The 14,436-nt window shown below is 38.7% G+C and overlaps 1 protein-coding gene across 1 annotated transcript; it reads left to right on the top strand.

Annotated features, from left to right (window-relative positions):
* Window positions 1-1,613: 1,613 nt before the first annotated feature.
* Window positions 1,614-13,442, top strand: ZNF830 (zinc finger protein 830; the record flags this gene model as incomplete). Its single annotated transcript, XM_082498951.1, has 10 exons — window positions 1,614-1,735; window positions 1,894-1,993; window positions 3,112-3,232; window positions 3,770-3,803; window positions 5,174-5,409; window positions 5,758-5,848; window positions 6,490-6,553; window positions 9,254-9,334; window positions 10,703-10,779; window positions 12,588-13,442. The coding sequence occupies 10 exons, from the start codon at window positions 1,614-1,616 to the stop codon at window positions 12,769-12,771; spliced, it is 1,110 nt and encodes a 369-aa protein (XP_082355077.1). The 3' UTR covers window positions 12,772-13,442.
* Between the last annotated feature and the right edge of the window lie 994 nt (window positions 13,443-14,436).

Genomic DNA, 14,436 nt, shown 5'->3' with positions numbered 1-14,436 from the left:
TGAATCGAATCGTTGTGGAAAATGGATGGTTGTATTTAGAGTTGTCTAAGACCCCCTAGAGTGGATTGACTTTTATACTTGGTTTTGAAAGAGGAGCCCTGCACTTCATTTTTTTTATAATAGCCTTAAACTTCAGTAAAAGCAAACTTCTGTGCTTTGGAAAAATGTGGCGGACTACAATTGTGTGAGGAAGGGGAAGGAAGAGGAGATTTTAAATATACTTCAAAATTCGTAAAGGCAAACGTAGATCTCAGTCAAGCTGATACATTCGATGTACTCAGTCAAGAGAGATTCTCACTGATTCTGTAGTCTAGGTGTACTGTGATACCTGTCGTGCTACTGAATCATTTCCCCACCCCGTCATCCCCCATCATGTCAAAAGAGAAGTGACTCCCTTTTGCCTTTGTTGCTCTCATCCCATCACATTCCTCTGGTTGCTGTGTCGCTCTGGCTGCGTTTACGCACCTGGGATTTGCCATCCGGGCAAAATGTCTTACCACAAAGTTTGTCTTTTATGAAAATGGAATGACACACTTTCCTGCCCCCTTTTCTCCCCCACCTCCCTATGAGCTGCTGAGCGTGACGAACCAAGCCTGATGTTGAGGGAGTCACAGAGCCTGGAGCGGCGGGACGGCTTGTTTTCTGGGAAAAGCGTGAAATAAGCTGCATGCAGCGACGTCCTCTGTGACCAAATCCTCCTGAAGGTAATGTTGCCGTCAACCTGGAGAAGCGCTTTCTTGACTTTTTAATGTTTGCTCATGGTTTGTAGTGGAGTGCTTGGCACCGTGGAACTTGGGGCTAGGTTGGTTTGGTTTTTTTTTTTAGTTAACTTATTTTATTGTACTATCATAAATGAAATGGTAAAAATAAAGTATGGAACGTTCTCTGCTCTTCTTGGTCATGGTGTGGTTAATAAATGCTGTAGGTGGGCTGTATTTTTGTGGGGAGAATGTGTGCTGTTCCCCGTGTTTGCGGTGTGGGCTGTGCGTGGGAGTGGGATGTGTTTGGAACTGCGGCCGCCAGCTGGGCCGGGCCAGGCCGGGTCCCCCCCTTCCCCCCCCCCCCCTCCATGGGCTGCAGGGCCAGAAACATCACCGACATTGGCAATGAGCTCAGGCAGAAGGAAAAGTTGGGTGTTTGCTGTTTTGTTATTTTTTTTTTTAAGAGCACTTTTCACTGTTGTGTTGCACCCTGAGGGTTTCTGGATCGGGCTATGGGATGTACTGGGTTTTATGATTTTTTTTTTTTTTTTTTTTACTTGCTTGGGAGCACTTTTTTAGGGAATTTATTCAGAGACGTGGCCTACAGCTGGGTTATGTTGCCTCTAGCTCTGATGGTGCTCCAAAGGCTTAACTACTGAAAAAAAAATGATCAAAGCGGAGAATTTAATTCTGCCTCATGCCGAGATAATTTTAGTTCTGCTCCCTCCGCGCTGCTGCCGCCCTGCTGCGGGGGCGGGGCCGGCCCTGCTGACCCCGCCTGCAGGCGAAGCCCCGCCCCGCGCACCGGCCGCCAGGCTGGGGCGGGGCTTGCTGGTATCCCCGCCCACCCGGCGTAGCCTCGCTCTGGCCACCGGCCCCGCCCCGCGCCTGCGCTCTGCTCTCCGGGAGAAGATGGCGGCTGCCGGGGTGGGCTCGGGGCGGAAGCAGGTGCGGCAGGAGGAGCTGCGGCGCCTCATGCGGGAGAAGCAGCGGCAGAACGCGGGGAAGAAGCGGATAGACTCGCCCTTCGCCAAATATCCTCAGCAGCGGGGCTCCCTAGGCCTCGCCTCGGGAGCCGGCCCGGCGCGGCGGTGGGGCGGGGTGGCGGTGAGGGGCGGCCGTGGCGGGGCAGTGATGTGAGGGGCGGGGGCCCGCGCCGCAGCGGACTGTTTCCCTTAACGGCGGCCGCCACGTACAACAGCCTGGGACACCTGAGCTGCACGCTGTGCAACGCCCCGGTGAAGAGCGAGCTGCTGTGGCAGACCCATGCGTTGGGCAAGCAGCACCGTGAGGTGAGCGGCCGCCGGCATTCCCGCCCCGCCTGGCGGGGGCGGCGGGGGCGGGGGCTGGTGCCGGCGCTCCGGTGGCCCCGGCTGTCCGGGGGTAGGGGTGTCGGCCGGCCTCAGCTCCGCGCTGGCTGGGCTTCTGTTCGAAGGTAACCGGGCAGGAGGTGAGGAGGGGGGAGGAGGGACTGTTGCTGCTTTCTGAGGTGTACTCGAATAGGTAACGGCTGAGCATCTGCTAGGAGAGAGTAGCGTAAAAACAAGCCTCATTGTTTTGTCTTGTTTTGTTTTCTTAAAACCGATGTACCCATTGAAAGGACAGCGCTTAGGAGAATCGTCCCGTGTCTTTCAAGGGACCTACTCTTAAGATGACGCTGTTCCCGCGTTAGCGACAGCTTTTTACTGTCGCTTTTCTGCAGCTTGGACTTGGAAACCCTCCTTGGGATTGCTTTGTTACCTCTATGTTATCAACTGACATCTTGCGCGTGGTTAAGAAAATATGCTTTTTTTTTCTTTATAATTTAGCGGTAAAGATAAAGAATTTGTGAAACAGTTTCAGGGAGCTTGCAACTTGGATGCAACCTTAAATCTGACTTTTAATCCTTTTAAATTCTGCTGCTGCTTAGCAGAAACTGAGAGACGGCATTTAATTTTACAAGTACTGAGAAAGAGACCAAAAGAACTGAGGGGTTCCTAGTTCATTGGCTGCGTTCTGAGTAGATCATTGTGGTAGGGCACAATAACATGTCTTTAATACTACTGCTGTGTTTTAATTTTAAAACACTTAATATTCCAGGACCTTAGTATGAGTCCAGCCTTCCTGCTCTTTTCTCTAGTCTTTTACAGCTGTAAATGTCACTGATCTCAACCTTTCCTTTCTCACTTGTACAGCCTCCTTTTTGTGAATTCCTCTCCTCTCATGTCACATCATTCAAGAGGCTGACAGAAACATTGGTCTTGGTTTCAGTATAATTGATGTCTGTTTCAGTATATTTGATGTCTGTTTCAGTGATCTTGTTCTAGAAAGATATTAGCTTGTGTTAATAAACTGTTCTAAAAGCTCTGTGCTTTAAGCTGTGATCCAGAAGTTCCTGCTAGGAGAGCTTCCTGAATTTTGTACTTTACAGAGAGTTGCAGAATTAAAAGGCACAAAGCAGACAGCAACGTGTTCAGCTGCTAGCACACCATCTCATCCTGTCAAGAGAAAAACTATTGACACAGAAAATACAGACTTAAAGAGAGTAAAAGGTAAGGAGAGTAAAATACTTATCAAGCACTCGCCAGAATCTAGCCATTTTATCTTGAATGTTTTTGTTGTGTGGTTTTTGTTTGGTTTTTTTTTTTTTTTCCTGTGGAAGTGCGTGTTGAGTTAATGTCAGCCTGTTGCTGCTGGAAAGGGAAGAAGCCTGTCTTGCACTTTCTCTGGGATTTCACTGATCGGGAGAAAACTGCACTTTTGGTAGTTCACCTAGTTTTCTTCTGGGATTTTGGGTTAAATTAGATCATGGAACTGTGGGCTTGGTCCAAACAGAACCAGAAACAGTGTAAGTTAAACAGTAGAAAAACTTGTGCTGAAGTGGTGTTATTCCTTTTCAATTGGATCAAGCCACTGGTTTACTTCAAACCATGCATGAAAGTTCATGCTAAAGGATAGGGTATTTTTTCCCCTTGGTGCTATTGAACGTGTAGATGTGCATTTGTGAACTTGCTGCTGTAGTAGAAATCTGTTTGAGGGATATATCTTTTAAAGGCATGTATTGTAAGTGATTCTTGGCTGTTATACAGGTGAAGATGAAAAGCCACATACCTCTACATCTGGGTAAGTAGATCTTATTATGTATGAGTTTTTTGTAACTGTTCCAACTGCTGCATTCTCACCCCATTCTTCCTTGTCTCTTCTTCCTAGCCAAGGGTAAAGATTCAGAGATCAGCAGATCCCTGCTTCTGCTCATTTTCTAATGTTGGTGTATATTCCTGAACGTGGCAGCATCTTCCCTAGTGTAGATGGGGAAAATCATGGTATTAACTCGCGAGTCTCTGACAAAACAGGAATTCTTTTACTGTCACTATCAGACTTTTAAGGATTAATATGTGGTGGTATTATGCACTTTGCTGGAATGAAAATCACTAGATTGTTGCATGCACTCTAATGCTAGCATACTGCAGAAGAGATGGCAGTCTGAGATTAAGACAAATTTTAAATGTTTATTTAAATGTACACTGAAATTGTATTTATTCACAAAAATACTAAAAAAGTCATCAACAGATCTTTATTAAGATGTTTTTTGTCACTTAAAATTTATGTAGATGCATATCTTGCAGTTGAACTCTCACAAATACAGGAGTGTATTTGACTTCAAGGGATTGGATTAAGCATTTTACTGCCACTAAAGATATCTGATGCTATTTGGACATCCTTGTGGTGTTGGTAGATGTCACACGAGGCCTGCAGGTCTCCTGTACACTTCTTCACAGGTTAAATTATTATTGTCTTGCAGAGATGTCATGTTCTGTTATCTTGATACTAGAAGACACTTACCTTGTAGAAATTTTGAGTGTGTGTGCAAAAAAGTAACAGTTGAGAGGTTTGTTCATTATTAAACTGATCGGTATGATTATTTTAAAATATAACCTGGGAAAATGTTTGGCTTGGAAGCCTGCAGCTATCCTAAGCGTATCTGGGTGTTCTCACTGCTGAGCCTGTGTGGCTCTTCTAAGCTGCAGTTCTGAGCAGCAGTAGGTATCCAAAATAAGTAGTTGTGTCATATGTGAAGGTTATCAAGGTTTACGTGGCATTAGTATGACCGGTGAGTTATGAATTTTGTATGTAATGTGTTCATAGCAGATATATTGATTCAAATAACTCTGAACGTGGAAATGGAATTACCTAAGCTGCCATTCCTCCAAATGCACTTTTTTATGGGATATTTTTGTTAATGTTTCTGATACTGAATATTCAAATACAAAACTGGAACTGAAATGCAATTTCAGAATTAAGCCAAGCATTTATGGGGAACTTCAACTGAAAGTAATGAGTATGTGCTGTCTTCAGACAGTGGTTACATTGGTAGTTTAGGGAATTGCACAGTATATAAAAGACTTTATCTGAAGCCTGAATAAGCTTCAGATACTAAACTGTAAATGATTTCTGTGAAGTTTGAGATAGTAATGTTGTGTGTTCTTTAATAGGCTACCAGCAGATTTTTTTGATGAAACAGAGCAAGATAGTGCAAATGAACAGCTTTCAAAGGGTCCAGGTCCCAGTTTATTGTCAGGAAATTACGATGATGATGATGATGATGATGATGATGATGATGATGATGATAAAGAAGAGGTACCAGATGAATCAAACAAATCTTCTGCTATGCATAAAACTGAAATTCCACCTCCAACTCCAGAAGCAATAGCTGATTCTCTGCCTGCAGGTAATGCTGACTAAAATAGGAAGTGATTCAATAAGGAGAAGCTGTGTTTTAACTGATGATGGAAGGGTTTTAATTTTTTTTTTCTAATTACTCCTATTAGCTGGTTAGGGTGTGTAATATCAGAAGTAGAGAAAGGAGATTCTTTGCTAGTTTGTTATTGTGTGGTGTTTCTCAGCATGCTTATTGATTTTATGTTCTAATTGTTTGAGGCTGTCAAGTGAAATAACGTCTGGCTGTTCTTCCCTTGGTTCAGAAAGGCATTAATTGAAATTCCTATCTAGTCAGAATTTTATAAAGAAGCTTGAACAGTTGTTCTTTTTGTTCATAGGCTTCTGTACTTTCTTATAGACTTCTTTGACAGCAAAACTACAGCTGCTCCTATAGTTTCCCATTCAGGATCCATACAGAAAGCAGAGATACAAGAGAAGATAGTGGAAAGGTAAGCAGTCAAATATTGATAAATTTGAGAATCATAACAGACTGTGATCACTTAGAAATCTGTCATAATTTTAACTTGTATTCAGAATAGTTTGTATGTATGTCAGCCTCTAGCATTGTTTCAGACAGGAATTTCACACCCTAGGGGCAGGATAAGAGATGGAGCAGTGCCATACAGTGTAGTGCCTGTTAGACATCTCTAATTGCAAATTTTAACACGGGATACTTTTGAAGCTTAGTGTCAACAGCTGCTTTTAACTGTTTAAAGAAAACCATTTGCTTATTCTGTAGTCATGGTTCAGCTCACTTGGGTACTTCTTTAGACAGTGGTTTAGGCTTTAAAAAGTGGAGACTGTGCTGTTAAAATGTTTGAGTGCTCAGCACACTGGAAAGAACAGTTTAAGAAGCCTAAGCTCTTGTTTGGACAGCAAGGTTTAAACCTGTCTGTGCACTTCCTTGTGAGTTAGGTAAGACCAAACTAAAACAAGTTTTGATGTTTGTAGGTAAAACTCAGGAAATAAAACAAACGTGCTTCATTTCCTTTTATAAAAATTTATGGATTTTATTCTTGACTATTTTTAACTCTACAATAAAGCAGGTTGTTAAGTGTTAACTCAGGATAATAGTAATCAAACATTTCAGGAAAGAAAACACTGCTGAAGCTTTGCCAGAAGGTTTCTTTGATGATCCTGAAGTGGATGCAAAAGTAAGTAATCTGCTCTCTTTATGATGCTGGATTTATTTCTGCCAGTTGTAATGATTTTCTGAGTAGTAAGGATGCTTTTCCAGGTAATTAGTCATACCAGAATATAAGGACATGACTGAACTATTTCATTCTGTATTAATTAGAAGACATGAAAAGGGACAGAGGCAGGCAGGAAGAGCTTGTTAATTCGTCACTCAGAATGTATTTTAAATTGTGGTTCCTTTGTTGCTCTTAAAGAAAACGTAAGAAATGTTATAAAATGCTGGACTGAGATTTGGCCAAGCCACCTGTTACTTTTATTTCTTTGAGTCATCCCAGGAGAAACATTTCACCTGATTTGTATATCCAATTCTGCTTCGGAATTGAGGATATAAAAATAGTTCTCTAATGTCCTTTGAGAGATCCTTTTGAAAAGTGTTAAGAGTTACTATGTGACTGATGCTGTACATCCTGTTAGAATGAAAATAGCTAGATTATGGTATACACTGTAATCTCTAGTACTGCCATACTAAACAGTGAACTCTTGTCTTTTACCACTATGAGTTTTATTGATTCTCAGAAAAGAAATGCGGGCATTCAACGTGTTTCTTAAAAAAAACCCCACAACTAAAGATCTTGGAATTTTGATAAAAGTAATTCATACTTCCTTCAACTTGCACAGTACCAAATATTGATGAAAATAAACACTGATATTTGCGATACAAACTTTTTTTTTATGTACCACAGATTTGATGGCTTTCTTGTTTTCTTTCTTTATTGAAATAATAGTGTTGTAGGCTCAAAAGCTCTTTTATTTTCCTTAAGTATATTTTCCTATTGTTCACACTGTAGAAGGCTGCTGGTGTATTTAAATTGGACTGTGAGGTCAAGCCGTGACTTCTGATTTGGAGATCTTCAAAATAATGCTGCTTTATGTTTAGTTAGTTCCACTGTCCCAATTACAAGCTTAGGTGTCTCTTATTTGCTCTGGCAAGATTCTTGCCCACATGTTGGCATATGTGAATAGTTTTGAATAATGACATTTTGAACATTGAAATTTGTAGCTGAAAAAGCCACACTTTTTTTTTTTTTTTTTTGCATATGACTGTTAAATTTTTCAAATACATAGTTTCATCATGAGTTGAGAAGCTTGTACAAAGTGGGAATGCTGAGCAGGCAAAGGAGAATCTGCTTGTATCTGAGGCCGCTGGTTGGTGATCTTTGTTCTGGTTGTTGCCTCAGTTGATAAAATTTACAAGTGGATACGTGTTCCAATAAGCTCTTCCCTGAATCGCTTGCAGGTGCTCTTCTTTTTAATGAACCCTTTCTAAGTTTAGTTAATATGCAGGGGAAGGAAAATGTTTGTGACATTGCTTATATTGAGATGGCTGTGTGTAATTGGAATTATACACAAAATCATTATTTTCAGAATTAACAGTGAGCGTTTAGCAGGGAGATTGTGGGCTCGAAAAATGTTGGTTCTTTACATCAGGAATTATTAAAGCATATAAATTCTGGATTAGATAAATATTTCAAAGAAAAATAATATCTTTAGTGTTTAAATTTATTGTAAGAAATACAAATAATTATGAATTACAAAAGACAACCACAAAGCATAATAACACAGTACATACACATATGATAGAAATAATCACAGAACAGAAAAATGAAATGATGACTATTACTTCCCAGTACGTAGTTTTCTTGGAAGCTTCTAATTTATTCTATAAACTTAATTCATACTACTGGATTTTGTATAATCATTCAGGAACAAAAAGTACCAAACTGTTGTCTTTACCATGATGGTGACGGATGTGTTACCAAAAGAGGAATGAATAAAGGAATAATAAAATTAATGCAAAAAGATGAAAGATGGTGTCATGAATTATTCTGTTCAAACTTCTTAGTTCTCCTAGCTATATAATTTCCACCCAGTCCAGAGCCAAGCATAATCTGTCATCTAACGTATTTTATATGCCACATCTTCCAGTCATGAACTGTGGAAGTTTTGTTTACACAGGTAGATTATCTTGTTTATTTGCTTGTATTAAAAGCACAAGCTGATTTTGATTACCTTAGTTGTATATCTTAAATGCGTTCTTACAGCTACTACGTTTTCAGTCTTGTCTTAGTAATCAATGCAGTCTAGCACAGAAGAAAAAGCTTTGCATGTCGTTAAAAATGGTATGTAGCTGTACTATTTCTTCTGTTAGCCAAAAAAAATAGACTAGATTTGAAATGTAGTCAGACTATCTAACACCAGTCAGACTAGTGACTGAATCATTTGATATTTTATGCCAAAGAAATAATTCACTGCTTTTTGGCTTGTGAGATAGCTACTATGTACAATTGAACAGGCATCTTTCAGAAGACTTTAAAAGTTATCACCTGACATAGTGAAATTACAGACCATCAAATTAACAGACTTAGTCGCTTTTTTTAATCCAAACATTCCACACCATCCGTTCTTAGTCAATTATTCTTTAATGATACAGTCAAGGGTGTTGTTTTAATCCAGGAGTAGAGTCCGATTCTTTTTCCTCCAAAACCACTGTGCAAGCTGCACTCTCTTATTCATATACATTACTTACACTGAAGTATGTTGACCAGACTTTTCTGAGAACACAGCATAATTTATACTAAGTCTCCAGCTGTTTTACAGTGCCCCACAGAGTCACTCAACATAAATTGTTAATAAGCCTGGTTTTTCATGTTCCTTAGGTGCGAAAAGTTGATGCTCCAAAGGATCAGATGGACAAAGAATGGGATGAATTTCAAAAGGCAATGCGACAGGTCAACACAGTAAGTAATGGAATCTATTTTTATTGATTCTAAATACTATACACAATAAGGAAAACAACAGTTTCATGCAGCTCTGCAGAGTTACTGACATCTGCATTTGTCAGCTGTTTGTTGCAATGCAGTGTGTGGTTAAATGCACTTTATAAATGAGCAAAGGGTTCCTTATATTTTCCACTTAAGGGAAATTAAGTTGAAAAAACATTTGATCAGGATCCAGTCATCAGTATATATCTAGTTACATTTGTTAAATTGTATTTAAATAAGGTAGCATATACCTCAGATCAGTGTCCTGTATCCAAACAGGACATAATTATGGGCTCTTCTTTAGATGAGATATATTCATATTTATACCTTGAAAAAAACAGAACTAAACATAATCACCCGTTTGCCTGTCTTGTTCAAAAAGAATCTATAAAGTGTAGGTAACCTGGGTTTTATGGTTACTTTAAATGTATTGGAAAGGAACCCCAAAATTTGGGAAAGTGACAAAAGATTTTGTGTGTGAGAAACATAAGTTGGCCACAATTTTTCTGTACTTCCATTTTTTACTGTTTAGCATTGCTTGGAAAGTCTTCCCGGAACAGGTTTTTATCTGTCCTTTTGTACAATATAAAACTACCACTAAAGATACCTGGTGTTCTCAATCTTCCTCTAGAGTATTTGCTAGTATTTTTTTTTTTATTTTAATTGTAAATGATAGCTCATAGGTCAACTGCTAAGAAAAGTGGTGCAAAAAATTTATCATTGCTCATTTTAAAGTGGTCAGCGCTATAAACAGAGCGAATGTTCATACAAAAGCAGTGGTGGATACATTTTGCTAGCATTAGCCATTCAGATAATTCTTCAGCTTAGAAGGAATCTTCTCAGTTATGCGTGGACCATTGATTGCATAGCATCTCCCAGACATTCAGATTTGAGAAAGTATATGCTGAAAAAAATAACAGGTTAGAAACACTTCGGGATCTAGTGTGAATATTTAACCAATACTTTCAATAATCTTGTGTAATTAAGTCCCGAGCATTGGGATATAGCTCCTATTTCAGCCTCAGACTTTGGATGCTGGTAGTTTGTTTATGCTCAGTTTCAAATAGTAGTGTATTGAAAAATCCAAAAGGTTAACCCCAAAGCAGCCAAACTACTTTTAACTTTCAGTTTTAAGGAAAAAAAAAAATAATTTCTATTTCAAATTAAACCAGATCAGTTTTTTCTGTATTTGCCTCCAGAGTCTTTTGAGAAGGTGGGAGTATACGCATAGGAGATTGACACTGACTTGAGGTGTAGGGGAGGAAGGGAAGACACAGACATCAAAAAGGAACAACAGTGGAATTCAGGATGAAGGTGAATTTTCTTAGCGCTTTTCTGGTTTAGATTTCAGAAGCAATAGTGGCAGAAGAGGATGAGGAGGGACGACTAGATCGTCAGATTGGAGAAATTGACGAGCAGATGTAAGTAGATCAATTTTTCCTCAAACTTTCTGTTCTCCAGCAGTAATGGATCGCTATTTGACTAAAGTGATAAAAACATTTTTAATTTTAATTTTCTTTCATTAATCGCCTAAATATTTGAAGGAGAAAGACAGACTCCCTCAAATTGCAGAATAACACCTAATAAAAACATGACTTTTGGTGCAAAGTTATGTAATTATTTGCAAAGAGAGAATAGAATCACTGAAAATACAGCAAGCAGGCATGGGCAAAATAAAGCAATAGAAGGCAGATTCTTTGAACTAACTGTCTCTGACAAATGTCCTAAATGGAATTCTAATTGATGTAGAATTAATGGGAATGTTTTTTAAAAAAACAAGGTCTGATAATTCTGCACTGCAATTGAAATTTCAATAACGAGATTTGTGTTTTGACTATCCATTTGCTGCACTGAAAATGCCCTGTTCTGTGACTAACTCACCTTGTTTCTAATAAAAGTTTACTTGAAGGTTTTGTTGAATGATGCACTTCATTACATGAAGTGGGGTTTTTTGTTTAGTTTTGTTGAAGTGGTAGGTATTGTGGTTGGATAAGCATTGATTTAAACTCTGTAAGTAACCTGAAATACAGCTTAGTGGAACAGATTGTTACCATTATCATGTAGCTTAACACGTTGATTAACAATTCTTATGGCAATGGTAGCGACTGAAAAGAAAAAGATGAGTTCCAATTTTAATGAACCTTGCAACAAAAAGAAGACAATAAAAATTAAAGCAACACTTGAGCCATCTGGCCAGATTTACATGCTACTGATCATGAGCGTATAGTAACAATAGCATTGGGTTCGAACTGAGTTTGATAGTACAGGAGTGTCTTTTAACAATGTTCATGTAATTCTGGAGAGGGCTTGAGCTAAACCTGGCTGTCTTTTAGTATTCATTTTTATCAGTAGCTTAGGATGCTATAGTATGTAGAACCAAATTTGGAAATTTGTAGAGAATTTCCAAGTTTGTTACCATAATTTTTTTTCCCCAAAATAAAAGTTTCAAATAGATTTTTAAAGACACTTTTTGTAGCTTTGTCTTCTGAGTGCATTTAAATGCAGGCTATTTCTAATTAAATTAAAAATCAAATTCATTCCAGTTACATTCACATTTTCTTTAGCCTTCAAATCTTCAGCTGTGACTGTAAGTAATCCTACTGCAGATATGCAAGGGGAAACAGGATGTGGATAATCTTTCCTTGTTCACTCTTCCTAGCAAATAGCAATGAAAGAAGCAAACATCAGCCTGATTTATTTAAAGATACTACTTGGCATTTTCAACAAAATACCCTGTTAAAATGGCTAGTTATAAAACATATTTCAAGGACAGAGCTTTTTAAGTAAATTAAGTAAAGTAAATTGTTTACTTAAAATGTTCTGTTATAGCACATAGTAAGTAGATAAAGGATCTGAACGCTTGTGCTGCCTTTTTATTTTCAGAGATGCCATCACTAAGTTATAAAAATTGATAGCCAGTTGATAGCTCACCTTTCTACCATAAATGAAAATGATAAGTGGAGCAAAGAATAACGTCTGTTCTTGTGTGGAAGTGGATATTGGTCTGTGGTGGTATTGCATTTGTTAGATATTTGGATTAGATCTCCTTGCTAGAGAATTGACCACACACCTCTCCTCTCCCCTGGCCTCTTTCCACTTGATTAATACAGGGAAGGTGCACTACCATATTTGAGCTTTTTTTTAATCCAAAGTTGGAGAAGCAAAATCCAGCACAGTAGAAAAAACAGTTAATGTGGAAAGTGTTAATGGGTGGTTTACTTTTCAACAGTGAATGTTACCGCCGTGTTGAGCTTTTGCGTAACCGCCAGGATCTGATGAAGGAGAAGTTAAAGGAAGCCATGAGATTAAGAGCAGCACAAGAGAAAGAGGATGAGGCTATTGGTAGCGAAGATGAAGAAGAATTGCAGGATTTGCTGTCTCAAGACTGGCGGGTGAAAGGGACTTTGTTGTAGCATTTCTGCAACGTGGTTGATATACTTGTTATCTGTGATGTTACTTCCATTCTTAGAAGTGAGACGCTTTTGTTAAATATTTATTTAAAGAGGATCGTGAGATGGTAAAGAGCCAAATGTATTAAAAAAATAATCTTTGTCGATCTACAATGGTGTATTACTTGCTGTAAAAACTGTATATTGCAAATGTTTTACAATATTGAATGTACCTTTCCTATTAAAATTATTAGTTTCCTACCAGAGGTATTTTAATGAGATTAATAAGTCGCTGCATAATCTCTACAGTTTTGGAAGCATTAGAGATATATATCTAGTAATTTTGAGACTTGGGTCATTGTGTATAGAAGTAAAGGACTTGCAAAAGTGATAGTGTATGGAGTTTTCCCAGCTTGGGGGTTTAGGGAACGGAAAATATTAAGCGTTTATGTTATCTTAAAATTTGTAAGTGCTCTTCTGTCCATTGCCCCAGCTCCCAATAAAATATGTACATTTTTTGCGGGATCCGTTACAGTTTCTCTATGTATGTAAGGACCAAGCTCAGAAATGTTGAGCTACAGCTTCTCCACAGTTTATACTCCCATGATGCGCCATAGGTAGTGCTGAATATTTTTCTTTGTAGTATGTCATTTTGCTTAGTGCAGCCACAGAGTAGCATACCTCACATTTCTTGAACCAGAGGGATGAAAACATGATGGTTACGTATTTGCGTAACTAAATGAAGGGATGACAGAATGCCAGAGGGGAAGGTACTGCACTGGAAACTGATGAGGTAAAATCGTTTATCTAGCTAAATACCGGATACTTAATCTTTAAATGCTATTTTGGGCACAGAGAGCATCCGAAATTGATTTCTGTTCGGATAAGCACAGATGAAGTAAGATCAGGTACCAACAAACTTGACAGGACTGGGACATAAAAAGCAGAACTACCTTGAGCTTCGGTAAGTGTGTCTTTTTTTTTTTTTTTTTTTTTAAATGAGGCATACTTTTTCACTTTTGCAAATTTTAAAACATTTCAGATTTGCCGAGGACTTTTGAAAAAAACAGGAGAAACGTGTGGTTTAATTTTTAGCAAATAGTAAAATTGTGAAGGAACAGCTTAACATTCGCCTTTTTAAAAAAGATTCTAGTTTTAAAACAAGTTAGCAAGATTTTAAAGGGAGAAAACAAGCTTTGTTCTTATGAGAGCATTCCAGGTGCTTGCCTCAAAGATGTTTATTAACCAAGCAATAAAGAGGAAAACTAAAGCTAGAGGTTTGATTTTGGGAAAAAGACTTGATGTGGTGGGAGCCCTTTCCTTATTGTGAGATGTTTTTTTACCACTCCTGGTTCCCCTGATCCTTGGATTCGGCTCAGTCAAAGTTCAAGCAATGGTCCCTTAGCAGTTTGGTGCATCCTTTTATTTCTGCTCCCATATGCTGACTTACAGTCATTGTTTTTTTTGTTATTTAATAACTGTAAGCGTAAGTAGCTGTTACTGCTAAAATGTTTGACACAACGCTGCAGCCTTGCATGAACTAGTACTGCTGTTGAGATAGCAATGTCTGTGACTTAATACCAGAAACATTCAGAGAGTCGTGAAACAAATAATGTTTTGGTGAGCTGGAGAAAACTTACTTAGGCCAAAACTGAAATAGAATTTCCTTCTACCATGTGAAACATTTGA

This window comes from Vanellus vanellus (assembly GCF_965231255.1).
Source record: "Vanellus vanellus genome assembly, chromosome: 2".
Taxonomy (NCBI): Eukaryota; Metazoa; Chordata; class Aves; order Charadriiformes; family Charadriidae; genus Vanellus; species Vanellus vanellus.
This window is presented reverse-complemented; position numbering and strand designations above follow the sequence as displayed.